This window comes from Phlebotomus argentipes, unplaced genomic scaffold (assembly GCF_947086385.1).
Source record: "Phlebotomus argentipes unplaced genomic scaffold, Phlebotomus argentipes genome assembly contig_5, whole genome shotgun sequence".
Classification (NCBI taxonomy): Eukaryota; Metazoa; Arthropoda; class Insecta; order Diptera; family Psychodidae; genus Phlebotomus; species Phlebotomus argentipes.
The window spans coordinates 8,308,949-8,326,109 of NW_026776165.1; the positions used below are offsets into that span (position 1 = coordinate 8,308,949).

Here is a 17,161-nt window from a genome sequence, read left to right on the forward strand (position 1 = left end):
AGAGTATTGTTTGTGCATTGAGAGCAGAATTGATTGTCACATAGATAAAGAAATATGGATATAAAGGATATTATCTGCGCTGTTACTTATAAGAATCACAAATAAATACATGAAAATTCTTCAGGATATTATGTTATATCAAAGCAGAAGACAAGCGTAATTAAAGTCACAATTGATAAGCATAAAGATAAGGACAACAATAACAATTTCTAAAGACATTCATTCTTCGCTTGATTCAGTGATTTTACACCGATACAGCAAGCAGTTTTGCTTAAAACTCTTCTGGCAATTCATTGGGAATTAAGAATCAATCCCATCTTCTCTATGACTTAAGGATGATTTATTTCCCAAAATTCCACAGAGAGTAACGCCTCGTGACCTTGACTGTTCCGAAAAGTTAATCGTATTTGGGCAGAAAGTACATCGAATTGGCCAGTCGACCGTTCTAGGCTCAGCGATGCATTCAACTCTGGGGCGCAAAGAATAAGAACACGACGCGAGTTCTTGGCGAGAGAGAAAAGAGTGCTTCTTTAATAAAAGCCTGTCAATGCACTGAGAGTGTGATTTCATAATTTACGATCATTCTCGATGATCATTGTGGAGCAATTTAGCGCGATTCTTGTGAGAAATGTGGCCTTTTGAGCACTCATTTCCCCGCGCGAGAGTCATAATCACTCTCTTTGCCATCGTGAGGAGCAATTTGCCGCATTACAGTGTAAATAATTACAGTGTGAAATTATCTAATTCCTCAAACGAGAAGCGTTGCAGAAAGAGGGCAGAAAGACGTGTCCGGCGTTGAGTGGACAAGAGAGAGGATCCTCTTCGGATGTGGGCATGATCGAGAGAGGGAGGAATGCTCCATTGCTGATCTCTGCGCGATGCTCAATTGTTGGCGGAGTGTTCTTGAGGGGAAAAAATTACACAAAGACGCCATGTAATCAACTTGTTTCATAGAGCTATACACAAGATCATGATTTCAATGTTTTTCTTGCATTTTTTCCACAAGGGAGAATCATTCTTTTTTCTACCATCCTCTTTTTCATCTTCGCGTTTGTCTCTCTGCTTGCGCCTCATTCGCCATACAAAGCCACCAGAGCCGGGGAAGCGACAGTATTCTTGAGCCACGGCGCAAGATATTGGGCTAAAAACAAGGATGATCTGTGCAATATTGAGTCACTTCCATTGATTATCTCGCTCTTGAGCATAAAAAGCAGCAAAAGAGTCATAATGTGGCTTCAGCCCGCACATTACGCCAGTATAATTTAATAATAGTACCACATGTGAGGGTTCTCAAAATGCTGTAAATTACACAAATCGCACCTTAACGGCGGTGTGTAACGGGATTCTGGATCCACCACCAATTTTGTGGAACATTTATCGTGAATTGAATGCACTCAAACCAAAAAGAAAGCGAAATATCAGTGAAAAATGCTAAGAACAACCACCGAACGATATTTATATTCTTATGATTATGATGTAAAAACTACAATTTTGTATTAGTTTACTCTTATAAAGTGTAATAAATTATCTTATCTTGTAGAACATGAAAATGAAGTTGCATTAAAGCGATAAACTTGATTTAATATCAAAGCTTCCGTGAAAATTGTCTTTCTTAGAGTCTGTAACGTGTTTTATCCTAAAAGTTTGGAAATAAAACAAAAGAAGAAGTACTTAAATGATTAAGTAAATATATTTGGCTACATTTTTGAAGCATAACAAGTGCGAAACAGTTTGAGCACTTTTTCTGAGTGTCTCAAATGTGGTGAAAGATATTTATTTTCAGAATTTTTCCTCAACTTATCAGCCATCAGGTGAGTGTTTTTATTTCTCTGCGGAACACGTTAAATATTTAGCAAGATTGCGACATTTGAAGAAGGAAATGAAGAATACAGGAAAAAAATCATTCCGAAGCGAGAATTTAATTCACATGGCATCAAGAATACGGTGGAGGTTGATGGTCCCCCATTGGGTGAATCTTTTAATCAATGACATCATCTCGTGTGGTTTCTGTTCGCACAAAACACATCTTTTCTTGAGAATCAAATCCGAGAGAAGATTCCTCCTAATTACATTATTGACCATACATTTTTTTCTCTCCTACAAGTGCCTTTCCTCTTGTTCGCCAACAATCAGATGATGTTTGGATTCTAATGGTGAAGAAGTATATAAATTAATGTCTCTCTGGAAATGTTCCATCTTCTCCGCGTGTTGATGTATCATCAGATGTGAGAATCTTCTCATGGGAACTGTGAGACTTTTGCCAATTGCACGATAAATCAGCAAATGCCCGGCATGATCACAATTGATGGGGAATAGAAGGGATCTTCATTGAATTCCTATATCGTCCAGAAGATGGGGATTTATCAACAGGGATGTATGCAGATCCAGAAGGGATTTCTCCTCCATTCGCCAAGACAATCTGTGTAATTTATATTTTGCAGGAAATTTATAGCTATGCTCACGAGTCTAATCATGAGGAATAAATCAAAATTAGTTCTTCTTTCATGTGCAAAAAGCGCGCGCGCTGATGGTAAGAAGGCATAAGAAGAAAAAACTCCATGGCAGCAAAGAAAGAACATCTTCAGCATTATCTATGCATCTGCTTTAAGCTGGAACTTAAAATCGAAAGGGAGTTTTCATGTGGAAATTGAAAGTACAGTTTTAATTTGTCTCGAGTTTCATTGAAATTTATTTCTTCTTGGCACTTCAGCGCAGTTGAAAATGAAAATTGAAGATGATCAAGCGAAGAGAAATGACTGTGAAACACTAAAAATCCCATCTTCACGTGAATTATCTTCTGAGCCAATTGCTAATTTACGAGGCATCGCATGTATACCAAAGGGCACAATGGACGGCCAGGAGGAGTTGGGACAAGTGCAGAAGAGGAATCGCAGAGTGTCTTCTTCGCTTTGTGGAAAGGTTCACCCAGAGAGAACAGAAGCAGAGCAAAAGCGGCGCAAGAGGAGGCGAAGATGTTGAGGAGAGTGTTGTTGTTGTATAGAGAAAGAGTGGAGCGAAGGAGATGATAAAGAGTGAATAGCGATTTGCCAATGTTGAAAATGAAATTGAGGTGAAAAGAGGGCAAAAAGGAGTTAAGCCTAGCACTCCTCGCAGAAGAAAGACCAAGACAGCACTTCAAACACTACTCGCTGAATTTATGCTATCACTGCTTGGAGCTCTTTCTCAGAATTTAAAAGATAATTTATAAAATTAATAGAACTGTCATATGATTGTCCTGTGTCGCGTCACACAAAATGTCCTATGTTGTATGAGATTCTAGCGTCAGTGTGTTTACTACCCAAACTGTAAAAACTACATAAAAAGGTAGATTGTGTGAATCGTCTTCAGAGACAGATTCTATTGAAATGTCTTATGTGGAAAATAAGACACAAGATCAGACAAATCTGACCGAACGCATGGGACATGTCATAAGAAAAATAGGATGTTCTCCCATTCTGTTAGTGCATTCAAAAATGGGATCAAAACAACTTCTGTATTCTTTTTGTCATGATTCTTCACGGTCAAATTCTGACATTCATGAAAAAAACCTTTTTGTAATGATCGAAAAATATTTTTTTGCCTTCACAAACAGAACTTATTAAACGCGATTTCCAGTTCTTTTGCACTGCCATTAAATTAGCACTCAATTTTCACCCATTAGTTGCTGATGGGGGACAAGATTGATACTTGGGAATACAATAATTAAATATATTCCAAAAAAGAATTTCATGGTGGCACTGTAATTAGCGCCACGAGTGTGTACGCTAAATAATGTTCTGCATGAGGATGGGCACCGCGGATGAGGAGCGACGGAGGTGAATATGTATTGGAGAACAATAAAAAGAGCGATAGAATAGAACGAGAAGAAGAGGATAAGAAAAAAACGGCAACTACAAAATCCATCGCGGCCGTCTTTTGGTGGGGGAACTCCCTTTTAAGCGGCAGCTTTGGTCGACTCCTAGCCATTTGAGTCTTGTGAACTTGACTTTGAACTCCGCATCGGCAGCTTCGACGCCGCGTCACAGCAGACAATAGCCAAGAGCCAAGTGCATAGCATATTTCTCATAGTTCTGTGTTGGGAATTTCAGTCGTGTGCTGAGCGCTGTGCGGGAGTTGCTTTTGCTTGAGAAGATCGCGGAGAGGAAAGTCCTGTTTTTTTACTTAGAGTTGCGCGTGAGAGAGTAAAAATGAAAGTAATTCTGTGTTTTTGTGCTCTGCTGGCGTTTGCCATGGGTGAGTAGAGAATTCTGTCTGAAAGTGTTGAAAGAATTATATCGAAAGACTTTAGGCGACGAACCCGACTTCACGACATGCGGATTAGTATTCCAATCAGGGTGACTTTTGTCAATTGCAAATGATTCATCGGCGTATTTTAATGAAATGTGTGCCCATGAGAGACAAGAAAGGGTGAAGGAGAATGATTTATTTGTGATGTGAGGCCAACAAACGCAATTACTTTGTCATGCGCGATGGAATCGCGCACAAGAATAGGAAATGTGTGTTTCCGGCCGATCCAAGCCTCTTGCATTCAACATGATCGAGATGAAGTCTTGAAGAGGGTTCTTGAATGCCCATTTGAGCTTCTTTTTATGGTCAATTTTGCGACAAAGACACATTTGTATGCACAAAATGTAGCCAATTTAAAGATAAATTAATGGAGCAAGAGAGAGCAAAAGTGTTGAGAGATGCAAATCGTATTGCTCTTTTCGTATAATTCAGTAACTTTTTTTCTGCCACTCTGTAGATCGGAGGACAAGCTTGAAATAACCTTCTTTGTGCTTCACTATTCAAATAGCGTCTTTGTGGCAGAAGACATCGAGTAGATTTTACCATATTTTTTTGTATGCACGAGGCACAACTCTTGCATACTCCACAAAAGACATCCCATTGAGCGTGTCGCATTCTTAATAGACGCACCGACAATTCCTCGCCCAGACACTCTCATTGACTCCCATTAGCCGCCTTGTGGCAGCAGGAAGAGCCCCAAGGAGACTCTCCCAGGTGGCTGCAGAGCATAAAATTCCACTTACACACTTCATTTCAAGCTACATGAGTGTGTCACTGGCAGTCCGTTCATGGAAGAAGGTTCTCACAAGTGATTCGCGCCGTTCGCGAGAGGCGCGCGCGTAAGAATAGATCTGCCAATAAAAAATTCCCAAGTGAAGACAGGAGCGCGATGCGAGTTCAATGGACATTGCGAGTGAGCATCGCAGGGGCGAGAATGGGGCGCGAGAGAGAGAGAGAGAGGAAAAGTCGATCTTGGATGTGAATTATCATAAAAAGTTCAGTGATCGCGCATAATTTGCCTGTGTAATCAATTCAGCACGATCGCAATTTTGTGTGGCCATCGCAGTTTGACACGGCGGGTCAGCGCGACTTTAACAAATTTATCGTATTAACGGCATTTCATCCACACGTCAGATCACATATTTATACCCTCAACCACTCCTCGTGATGCAGGAGAGTTACAAAAATAGATTGGAGAGTGATATACTCGTCGTTTTGCCTCTTCGCAATGGTATTTGTATCTTTCACGCGCGTCTTCACCATTGACCGGAGGCGCACATTTAAGTAGAAAAAGGCACGACGGAGATCTCGTTTTCAATGGTGCGATGGAAGATGAGGAAAATGAAGGAGGATAATAATTAAATCACGATAATGTCGATAAGAATTCTTGAAATATATGAAAATGCACCCAGAAACACTCAAAAAAACTGTTTGTCTTCACATTCTTCCTCAGATGGTGGTAAGAGGATAGAACAGCTCAATTTGGACTAAAAATACAAAGATTTGGCCTAAAAGTTCCTTTGAACCATTGAAAAAGAATCCAAATTAAGAAAATTAGGAGAAAATTCTATGGTTGTCTTGCTAAAAGATTGGAAATTGCTCTTTTTCCAACATTTTTGTTCTGTAAAAATTTGCTCATATCAATCCGTCTGCTAACCAATCGCATGTGCGGTTTTCGCTGAGTGCACTGGAGATGCTCTTGACCGCCAAGTTCTTGGCCAAGTTGAAAGTCTCTCTCGCGCATTTTGCCCGCACGAATCAGTGAAAACTCCCTCGAGAATTCTCTCTTCTTCAGCATACGATGGAGGAATGAAATGGGAGGTTGAAACGATTTTCATGCGAACTTTTCTGAGTCCCTCTTCAGCGTTCTGTGAGGGTCACTAATCGTGATCTGAGTAGTGGTGTTTAGCAGAAGAGATGCCATAAAGAAACATTTTAAGCGCTGGTCACACAATGTAACACGAGGGAAGACGCACGACCCAGAGAGTGGAAAGGGAAACCGATTTGCAATTGCCGGGGAGATTTTATCGTCGGCTGAATTCCTTGCAGTCTCCGGTCTCGCGGCGTGCAATAGAATTTTTATCGTGCACAGATTATATTCCCGAGATGCCTCTTGAGATACTCTGGGGCTCTTTCAAATCTCTCTGCCCCTCTCGCATTTCCTATGAATAGCCATCTATTAATCAATTCTCAAGGATCTTCGAGAGATGAATATCAATGTGGGCAAAAAATATGTTTCCTCAGGAGTGGATATACACTTGAGCTTGTCTCTCCTATCAACTTTATATGCAAATTCACGGCAGACACAAAGAAATCTTCCATACTTGACAATTTTATACACCACCAGGAGAGAGAGAGGAGTCACAAAATTTCCCATAGAAAGAACAATAACGATGTTTTCCAACATAAAATGGTAATCGAATTCATTTTAATTCATCTTCATTCTTTTTATCGTTTTGCTGTTCTTTTTGCGCTCACTCTTCCTCCTTCTATTTGTTTCTTTCTTATGAGTTCCCTCGAGGCCTTTTTTGCTCTCTTTAACCACCTCAATTGTCCATACATTTATCCGCGGTCTGTGAATTTGCAGAAATAGAAATTCACATTAAATGCCCCTCACGTCATTTGGAGAGAATTCTTCCAACACTAATGAACGCGATGACTCGCTGGGAATGTCTTGGCGGGCATATCAAAGTCTCCGGCATGGTCAAGATGATGGAAATGTTTGTGTTGCAGGCCAGAGGATCACAACGATCCAATTGGATGGCGTTCAGTACTTCGTCAGTCGGATGAATCCCTACTCGCCGGAGCTCAACTACTTCCTCGCCTATCAGTACTGCCGCTCGCTGGGCCTGCAGCTGGCCTCCTTCGAGACCAAGGAGAAGGTGGAGTCCATGACGCAGTATCTGCAGAATGCCGGCTACAGCAAGTATGACTTCTGGACGTCCGGCAATCGCTTGGGCACCGGCATGTTCCTCTGGATGAGCACAGGATTGCCCTTCAACGCCACCTTCGACTACTTCGAGAACTCCAGCGACGCCTCACCGCTCGAGCCTGTGGATCACAACCAAAACACAGCGCCTCAGCGAACGGCCAGAGACAGGTTGGTTCACGCGCACTCCAAAAAGTGGAAATGGGCCTATCACGGTGAACCTTGAGTGACAAATCCGCAAATGAGGCTGAAGATGAGTCCAAAATGGCTTGATTTAAAACCATAGATGTTGTCTTTCAGCCTAGAATCATAAATTACTTCGCGAAAATTCCTTACTTAGGGTTTTGCAATGCCTGAAAATCGGCCTATTGACACTCAAATGAACCGTGAACGGCACAATTATTCGACCCTTAACTCACCCCCATATCGCTAACTCGCCTTTCACACCCACAAACAGCAGTAGCGGCCTGGAGAAGGGATGCGTGATCATGCAGGCCCCGAGCCTGCGATGGGCGCCCGAGGACTGTTCCGCCGTGAAGGACTTCATATGCGAACAGACCCGATGCTATTACTACAACTACGGCAGCATTCCTGTGTCTTCCGCTCAGGGGTAAGGCAAACGCGTACTCGATCGACGCTGTTAAGTTAAATAGGTGAGCTAGCCCCCTTCCACCAGAGCATCTTGCGTGCTTCACCTCCACATTGCACACGCCAAACACTACACAACAGAGAGAAACAAACTGTCCCGCCTCTCTTTACGCTCCTTTCGAATTCATACTAATTCACCCGATACTTAACACCCCCTCGTATCGGTTTTAATACATCTACTTCAATGCAGAAGTGCTGCCTCAATTAAAAGAACGTGTAATTGACTAACTGGAGTGGATTATATCGTGGATGTGGAGAATCTTGAACTGTTGAGTGACTGTTAAGTTAAGAAACTTGTACTGTGGGCCTTTCACCCAATTTTGACACCCAAAATTCAGATAAAGATCAAGGAAATTTCAAGAAAAATTAACAATATATCAATATAAAATTCGTGCACTTATTAATCCTTGTATATTAGAATAACAATTTTTTAAACTCAGTTTAATGCACAGTAAGATTTTCTTTCAAAAAACCCTGAGAGAGTCTTTAGTATGTATATCTATTGACTGATAATAACTGATAATAAAATTTTATGCAGTTATGTAAGGAAAGGAAAACTCATTAGACTTTCCAGACACTCACTCAATAGTTTGTTGATTTCTCTGACAGGATCAAATGAGAGAAATATGGATATCCTTAAATTGGTGGCTTGGGGTTAGTCCAATTAATTTGCTTCCGTGAAATTTCTTATTAAAACATCTAATAGTACCAGCTTGCGATTGATGTTCTCTAAATACCACCGGGGCACTCTTGCAGACGACCAATTTCTTCGACAACGACCACAACCACAACCACACCATTGCCTCACTTCCTCTCGTCCACCACCTTCAAAATACCCCTCGCCATGACCCTGAACCTGCGCAGTGAGCCCAAGCACCTCAACGAGCACCCCGACCGCCCTGTTCAGGTGGAGACGGCCACTGAGGAGGAGGAGGAGGCACAGGAGGACGGCAGCGCGGAGAGCGAGGAGAGCAGCGGCGCCGCAGAGAGCGAGGAAACCACTGAGGAGACCACTGAGGAGGTCACCGAGGTGACCACGAAGCTGCCCAGGAGCGAGACCATCACACCCGTGGAGCAGCGCCTCAAGCAGATCACGGAGGAGATTGAGAAGTTCAGCAATACTGACGTGGATAGCGAGATTGGGCGGCAGAGCTTCTTCTCCCTCTCGGATCTCATCAAGAATCTCAGGCCTAACGACAAAAAGACGCCGCAAATCGACTCCGATTACAGTAACACCATGCGTGTGCTGGGCGACACCAAATCCCTCATCAATGACGATGCCCGGAAGGTGAAGGAGGCGAACATAAAGATTACGAGATCCCTGTACTAAGGCTCCTCCTCTGTCGCGTGCGCCGTGCAGCAGAAGACTCGCCAGCACCCTTCTGCCTTGCTCTTCTCGCGAGAAAAGTGAGATAGAAGGAACTGGGACTTTTCGGCTGCACGTGGAGTTCATCCTCCTGAAGCTTTTTCTTGTGGTCAAACTTTGACGGTTATAGTTTCAAAATTCTCAACATTCTATCTGTGGATTTCAATTTTACCAATTTTGAAATAATAAAATTGAATTGCAACTTAATTGCGAAGAAGTAATATGTATGAATTTAAGCGAGGTATCAAATAAAAGACAATATTTGTCACAGTAAAACACGAATTCTATTAAATTCAGTGAGTGTGATTAACCATGATAATGACAATGGCAATCAAAAAGCGATATGAAATTAAGTGCAGTTTCTCAATGCGGGACTAAATATTGCTCAGCAGACGGTATTACACCACTTATTCTTTATATAATTTTAATGGCACGCAATCGAAAGCTAAGAACTTCAGTATAGTTTTAATCATCGCATCGCAATGTTGACGCATTCATTTGTTCTTGGTGTTCTCGTCCAAAGTGTTTGTGTGACATCTGAAATATTCTCAGGCTCTTGTCCACATTTTGATAATTCAAGTTGTTATATTGATGCGAAATATGTTAAAGAATTCAACGTACGAAGTTTAGTGGCTCTGTTGCCGTTCGCTTCTCGCAAAAATCACTTTTTCCGACATTTCTACGGAAGATCCTTCTATTGCTGGGAAACTTCAACATTTGTGTATGACTGGAACCATTTTATTTACATAGTAAGACCTGGTATTTCACCTAAGCATCACTGTAAGAATTCAGCTCGAATTGTGACACTTGTCGAAAATGGATCCATTTCGGAGTTTTACAAAAGAAGAGTTATGAGTTTTAATGATTTCCAAAACATGAAATGTAACAGAGATAACAATTTGCAGAATGTAATTTTATTCTACTATGACAGAGATTTAACAATATTAATTGGTTGCGAGAATCTGCCAGACAATCGTTATGATATAGGAATTATATTGAGTCATCGTCTGGTAACTGAATCCTATTTCCTTAGCTCTAGAGGTGAATTCTATAATTTGATCAATGATATATTTAGAAAGATTGAGTTTCTTAATATCCCAAGACAATCATTTGAAATACATATGCATGATGGACAAAGAGAGTTGTGTTTAGAAACATGTGAAAGTCCTTTCGAATGTATCCAAAATACTGAACAGCAAATTAATTTAATGATTTGGATCTTAATACCCCTAACCATCTTCTTTCTGTCGATCTTACTCGTGCTCCTGGTGAGATTCTACCACAAGAAAGTAAAACAACGACGAATTATTGCATCTTCGAATCAATAAAAACAACATTTTTTCCTAGAGATTTGTTGTTTCTATTTTTTCACGCTCTTCCTGTGGCTTCTCATTCTTCTTCACACCCTCATCGAAAATTGCAAGATCCTTAACAAAGTACGCAATCACCATGCTGAGACACAAAGCCATTGTATTGGTGAAGCTTGTCGAGAGATTCAGGAAGTATCTGCAAATGAAAGGACATCAATAAGTATAGCTGATGGAAGCTGTGCTTTGCAGCCGTTAAAGCTCAGCTTCTTCGTTGCATACCTAAGTGAAGGTCCGTTGTACAGCCAACAATTGCCGCTTGTTGTGCACGTTTTGCCCCAGAGATCGCAAGTGCTGTCGACGAGGGCGCCAAAGACTACAGGAATGGGAATGAAGGCGAAGACACTGAAGAAGGCCATTGAGATGCCCAGTGAGAAGGTTTTATCCTTATCGGCCACGCATCGGATGCTCAGCAGGAAGTTTGAGGCAAAGCCTGTGGCCATCATGAGGCGCAGGAAGCTCATGACCACGAGAAAAGTCGTGAACTCTTTCTGGCAGTCGATGGGACACGCGCCCTCTGTCGCGGATCCTCCACCGATGCACGCGCAATTCGTGAAGATTTTCGTGGCATTCTCTAGATCCACGCGATCAGTGCATCCAGCGTGACAGGGAGAGATGTACGTCTGGTGATTCTCGCCACAAATCGGTGCGTACTGAACGAAGTCACAGTGGCAATTCTCACTGCAAGATGTTGGCATGCTGGCTGTGTTCATGGAGGCCAAGGCCGCCTCTTTTGCCGGACAACTAAGCTGAGTGTAGGTAAGATTGCAGAGAATGGCACAGAAGTTAATCACACAATTCCAAATGACTATCTTCCTGGCACTTGGCTTGAAGCGCGACACCACAACTCCAGACAATACAGTTCCAATTCCCGTGAAGATGAAGCCAATGCTGCCTGTGTAGAAACTACAGCGCGACATGTGAGCTGGTTGACCAGCTATTTAATGAAAAATCCACTTACTTGGACTCCGTTGGTGTCTTCTGATACAGCGCCTCAATGTATTTCGGTGTGTAAACCAAGTACGGCTCCATGCCGTAGATGCTGAACAGGCTGGATATTTGATACATGACGTAGATCTTATTCGTCAGTAGTCGCTTGAGAGTCTTTAGGAAGTCACTGATGCTGGCCGGCATGACGTCTTCTGACACTTGCGTCTGACTCTGCAGCATAGCCAAGTGCTTCCGCCTGGCAGCATCTGGCAGGACTTTGGGAAAGAGGCAGATGGACAGCGAGAACATGCACATGAGAGTGCTCAGCACGAGCCATCCCATCCACCAAGCGCCTATCCATCGAGGATCCGAGTCCTCGATTGTGGGCGTGAGTGAAGGCGCCACGAAGAACTTGACACAGAAGCCAGCCAGAGCGTATCCCATCAAAGGACCGGTCATGCCCAGGAAATACATTATGCCTGGAAGATACCCAAATTTCGCAGAAGATGTACAAACTCCTCAATTTGCAGATATTAAATTTTCGTTCAACTCTATCTGAAGCAGTCTTTAATGGCTCACAGAACCAAGAAGATAATACTATACTCACTATTCAGATTTCCTATCCGTTCCGGAAGCACAATTAAAGCTTCCTCTGTATGCAAAATATTAGAAAAATGACAATAATTCCTTATTTCTTTCTGATGAACACTTGACAGAACATCATTAGTGTTTTTCAAGGATAAAAAAATCCAATTAATTCATAAAGTTTGCATTCCAAATACATATAAAAGCCGATTGTCGTATACGACTCATTTAGAATTAAAGGGTTTATAGCAGGCCTAGAATTACAATAATAACTTCCACTTACTTATCAGAAACGGCGTGTTTTCCCTCTTGACATTGTCGTCCATATAAATAGTCGAGAGACTTGAGAACAGCGCGGATCCAATTCCAGCTATCATTTGTGCAATGAAAAACATTATTTGTGGCTCGATATGTCCTTCGTCTGTGTCACACTTCGCTGCATAATCCGCGTCTGAGTTGCACAATCCCTTCCTCTTCTCGCGCTCTAGAATGTCCGCCGCATCGTCTCGACTGGGATCTGAACCATATTCCACACTGAAGGATTCTGCGCTTCCTCCGCCGTAGATGAAGTGCGGAACGGCCATGAGGAAGCAGGAAAGCGTTGTGGCCAGCAATCCCACGCCAATCCATCGTGGCTTGTGACCCTTTCCAGCGAAATACGTCACGCAGATTGCCACGACAATCAGTACGATTTCATGACCTATGTTCTGATAACCGATGTTTCGGCTGGGGATCTTAAATCTCTTCTCAATCGTCGAGATTGTGCCGTAGAAGTATGTGAAGCGACTGATGAAAAAGGCGCCTGATATACCGCTGATTACCACATAGACGTTCTTGTTTGCGAATCTGCGAGACGGTAAGTGAAGAACCACTTGATTTTACGGTAAATATTTTGATTGGATATCAGGACAAATAAATTAAATCGCAGTCATGGTTTCACAAACACTTTTCCTTCCACTCAAAAATTATATATCTTGTCTGTTTGTGACGTGATAAGGAACGCGTGGTTTCAAGGATGGGAATTAATTTCCATGCCACATAATATTGAAATGTCACAGAGCAATTAGTAACGCGAACTGTCCAAAGGGAAATAGAGCATTATTCCAGAAGATCTTCCCATTCACAACTGGTTCCATACAGACTGCCACAATCGCACTGAGGCACTCGTTCAATCAATTTAGCGACACTTCAGACTCCAGATTGTGGTGTTCAACCAATGATATCACCTAGTTGATATTAATATCTCGGCACACAATCAAATCGTATTGTATTTCAGCTGTTTGATCTTGTGCAACTTAGTGGAAATGACGCCGCGTCGAATTGCGAGCTTACTTTTGGAGGAATGGCCACTTGAACGGGCCCAGGCCACACGTGGTGTCCTTGGTCAGCGGCAGGACCTCATCCTGCTGCTCAGCGCGACTGGGATTGCCCGGAATGAAGCGCCCCCGCTCACTTTCACCACCTTCCTGCGTCATGTCGCACTTCTCGCCCGAAGCACTCTCCCCAAGCGACTGATCCAATTATGCTTTTCAGCTGTGTCGGAAGCAGTTTTCACGCACTTATTATCTTGATGACCATTAAAACACTTGAGTGGAAGATTAAGCTTGTTCGCTTATTAGATAATGCTATCTAAATATTTGCCGCTGAGATGGATGGGATTTTCGGTGATGCGCATTGTTCAGTAGTATTTTCCTAAGTAATTGTTGCGTTACCTTCTTATATAGTAAGCTTTTAGGAATGCTGTGTATAGGAAAAGTTATATCAGAAAAGCGTAAATACATAGTGCTATCATTCCTAAAAAGAGGAAAGTTTCAGAAACAACGTAATGAAAATTTACATTTTGTTAGAATTTTCACTGCGGTGTGAAGAGCTTCATCAATAAATTCAAATAATATATTTCAACAGTACCGCTTATTATATGCAGTAATATATGGTATATGGATTGATATGTGATTTTGTCACCAATTACGGATTTTGCTCACTTTCAATGTCTCCAATTGCAAATGATGCGCATTTTTTTCACACTGCACTGCTTTGTGGCGCATTACAATTAAAATCCCACAATTATGGTTCCAATTTTCAATCAGATGAATTTTCATAATGTTTGAAGAGAATGACTTCAAATATGAGCAAATGTTCATTCCTGGAAAGAATTAATTACACACAATAAAATAACCATAATGAGTTCAATATGCGTATTTCCAATTTCACACCTCAACAATATCATTTAACAGGGAAATTTATTGTCACGCAAATTTTGGATAAAGGTATTTCACATTTTTACGGTATTGGCCATCAAATAAAATGTTCAGAAAAGAATTACTTCTTCACATGTTTAGCGTAGAATGAAGCAAAATTTCCTCATATTGCATAAATTGTTCGATTCTGATGATAAAGTGAACAATCCTCATATATTCCACGTTGTAAACTGATAAATCCCCTCAAAGTATACAATTAGCTAAGAGAATTTGTCATACCACACTTAATGGCAAAGCAATCGCACTCATTTCTTTTCCCATTCCTGCCATTCTGATTCACGTGAAGACTTCAACTGAATCACATAAAATTTATCACTGCAGCAACGGGGAATTCTGTTAATTATTAAACTGTGACGCAAAATGTGTGAATTAGAAATGTGGCAGTATTATAAGTATATGAAACTTTCTCTGTAATTACAAATATAGTTATACATCAAACAGTACAATTTTCTAGTGGAAAACCGAGGGCTACAGATTAGGAATTCAGCAGAAAATTTCCTTTCAACTCTTTTCTACATACATATTTGCAAGGACAAATGTTTTCCAACTGGACAATTTCTCACCAAAGAAAGACAGACGTTTCCTTTATTAAAAACAGATTTATGTTACTTATTATTTAACATGTTAACGTTCACTGTTACATAGAATATAAATATATACCAATGGATGGTTTTTTAGGCATTCAGTTTCACTTTGTCGGTGCATCAAGATGGAGGTAGAACTGATTCCTGAGGAATTCAGCACAAGCGAGAGATATTTAGCTCGCTGCTTCTACTGGATTTACCTTAAGGTTTTGCCCAAGTCCAAGTGGAAAATTGTCAATAGCATTAAGCTGAGTATTTTCCCTGGCATCGTTTTCATCAATGGAATCTTTATCCTCAACGAGCTCTTTAAGATTCTCTCCGCGAATATTTTAGAAAATCAAATGCAGTTCTCAAACTTGTTAGTTTACATTGGAGGATTTTATCAATACTCGTGGAAATATTTCGTCTTGATTGCCTATCGTGATGAATATAGAAGAATTATTGACTTCATCAATGACATTCGACAATCATTTCTGGACAGAAATTCTCTTGCTGAAATTCGAAGGCCGAAATTCAAGAGAACACTCAAAATCGTAAATTTATGCATTAGGCAAGACGTAGTCATTTCTTAGAACAAGATAAAAATTATAATGATATTTTTTTTTCCTAATTTTAGGCTTTACTTATACTTCACAATCGTCGGTGCAAATTTTGTTCTTGGTGCCAACACATTTATAACCAATTTTACCTCACCTCTAATGTACACAATTCCTTACTTATCTGAGGAAAGCTTCTTCTATCATCCAGTTAATGTAATTTTTCAGTGGGTGGCCTTTGCTATTCTGTGCATTGTGATTTTTGGATTGGATTATATCGTTATGATTTTCGTTGGCTCTCTAGAAGCTGAACTGAGTTCAATTGTGACAATAATTTCTCAGGTGAATGATGAAAATGTAACGAGAAAAGACAGCAAGAAAATTTTTCAACAAATTTATTTATCGCACGTAAAGATTCTGAAAGTTATAAATCAACTCCAAACCATTCTTTGGCACCTCAGTCTTCACATCTTGCTCTCCAACTTCATCTTCATTTGTATGAGCATTTATATAATCAGATTTATATCGATTTCCTTTCCTATAATAATCACATTCAGCAACGGTTTATTCCAACTCTTCATCCTCTGCTATCTGAGCCAAGTAATCCTTGACAAAACCGAGGAATTCGCCGACGCTCTTTACCAAATTGCCTGGTACGATTTGCCGATCGAAGACCAGAAAACTTTGCTGATTATTCTCTGCATGGCGCAGCAACTGAAAGGAATCAACGCTAGCGGATTGACGACCATTTCCATCAACACTCTCCTGCAAGTGGTCAAAACGGCCCTTTCTTATGGCGCCTTTCTCTACACCCTAATCAACTAATCTTTGCAAATTAATATTCGCATCTCGCAAAGGAACGACAAGGCTTCAAGATTTCAGCTTTGCGCACTTTTCAGATTCTGTAACCTTCTCAAATAAATTTCTTCGCACAAGACACAAATTCAGCATTTATACTAAAATATAGTTTGCTTAAAGAGGTTCTTTCCACTAAGTTTTCCTATTTTGAACAACTGATGATGTTTCATGCAACACAACTCCGAAACATGAAACACCAACGAACTCCAGGAAATATCTTTAATATTGAGATAAATGTTCGATTCAATTTGCATATGTGAATAAAGTCGTAATTAGATGCATAAAAGGCGAGACGAGTGTTTTTCTTTCCAACCAACTAACACTTTGCGCCAAATTCCAATGTTTTCTCATTCATGTTTCATGGTTCGAACGTGACTCATTTTCAAATAAGCTGGGAATTTTCTTTAACGACTTACTGGATTTTTGAGCTATTTGCCATTGCTATTTGGGTGCCAAATGGACATGATTTGAGAGAATCTTTGTTATGCGAAATCCCCACCTGTCTGGGCAGTGGCTTTCTGTTGTCTTCGCGACAAGCGCATGAATCAGTGGCCCAACACATTGACGAGTTGCAGTGCGATTGTGGATATGGAAAAGGTGAAGTGTCGCTCATTTCGATATTTGTTGAGCCATACTTGCTGCTGGGAATTAAATTATTGCTCGTGACACAGTGATACAGTGACGGTGTGTTTGGCGCGAAAAAGGAGGGGCTGAGCTTCAGCATTTGGAACAATACCGTGCTGGAGATGACGATTCGTAGTACAAATAGTGAATCATCCGGCGCACAGTGAATTGGGGAGAGCAGTTCTCATT

General features: G+C 41.0%; 3 protein-coding genes across 3 annotated transcripts; 2 read left to right on the forward strand and 1 right to left on the reverse strand.

The window, feature by feature from the left end:
- The first annotated feature begins 6,893 nt into the window (after nt 1-6,893).
- LOC132255938 (uncharacterized) lies at nt 6,894-9,463 on the forward strand. Its single transcript, XM_059752112.1, has 3 exons — nt 6,894-7,387; nt 7,674-7,826; nt 8,621-9,463. Exons 1-3 carry the CDS (start codon nt 6,894-6,896, stop codon nt 9,192-9,194), a joined length of 1,221 nt encoding a protein of 406 aa, XP_059608095.1. The 3' UTR covers nt 9,195-9,463.
- A 294-nt stretch (nt 9,464-9,757) lies between these two features.
- On the reverse strand, nt 9,758-13,721 carry LOC132265866 (solute carrier organic anion transporter family member 74D-like). Its single transcript, XM_059766652.1, has 5 exons — nt 13,445-13,721; nt 12,396-12,958; nt 11,559-12,006; nt 10,820-11,503; nt 9,758-10,736 (listed from the first exon to the last, which is right to left on the reverse strand). Exons 1-5 carry the CDS (start codon nt 13,585-13,587, stop codon nt 10,574-10,576), a joined length of 2,001 nt encoding a protein of 666 aa, XP_059622635.1. The 5' UTR covers nt 13,588-13,721; the 3' UTR covers nt 9,758-10,573.
- A 1,358-nt stretch (nt 13,722-15,079) lies between these two features.
- Nucleotides 15,080-16,418, forward strand: LOC132255939 (odorant receptor 22b-like). Its single transcript, XM_059752113.1, has 2 exons — nt 15,080-15,312; nt 15,571-16,418. The coding sequence occupies exons 1-2, from the start codon at nt 15,080-15,082 to the stop codon at nt 16,313-16,315; spliced, it is 978 nt and encodes a 325-aa protein (XP_059608096.1). The 3' UTR covers nt 16,316-16,418.
- Nucleotides 16,419-17,161: the final 743 nt, after the last annotated feature.

Bases quoted from the DNA above. Each gene is read 5' to 3' on its own strand.
- LOC132255938 (XM_059752112.1), top strand. From the start codon at position 6,894: ATGCCCCTCACGTCATTTGGAGAGAATTCTTCCAACACTAATGAACGC. The intron at 7,388-7,673 runs GTTGGTTCACGC...ACCCACAAACAG, and splicing joins CAGCGAACGGCCAGAGACAG to CAGTAGCGGCCTGGAGAAGG. The intron at 7,827-8,620 runs GTAAGGCAAACG...GCACTCTTGCAG, and splicing joins CCTGTGTCTTCCGCTCAGGG to ACGACCAATTTCTTCGACAA.
- LOC132265866 (XM_059766652.1), bottom strand. From the start codon at position 13,587: ATGACGCAGGAAGGTGGTGAAAGTGAGCGGGGGCGCTTCATTCCGGGC. The intron at 12,959-13,444 runs GTAAGCTCGCAA...ACCGTCTCGCAG, and splicing joins AAGTGGCCATTCCTCCAAAA to ATTCGCAAACAAGAACGTCT. The intron at 11,504-11,558 runs GTAAGTGGATTT...GTCGCGCTGTAG, and splicing joins AAGACACCAACGGAGTCCAA to TTTCTACACAGGCAGCATTG.
- LOC132255939 (XM_059752113.1), top strand. From the start codon at position 15,080: ATGGAGGTAGAACTGATTCCTGAGGAATTCAGCACAAGCGAGAGATAT. The intron at 15,313-15,570 runs GTTAGTTTACAT...TCCTAATTTTAG, and splicing joins CAAATGCAGTTCTCAAACTT to GCTTTACTTATACTTCACAA.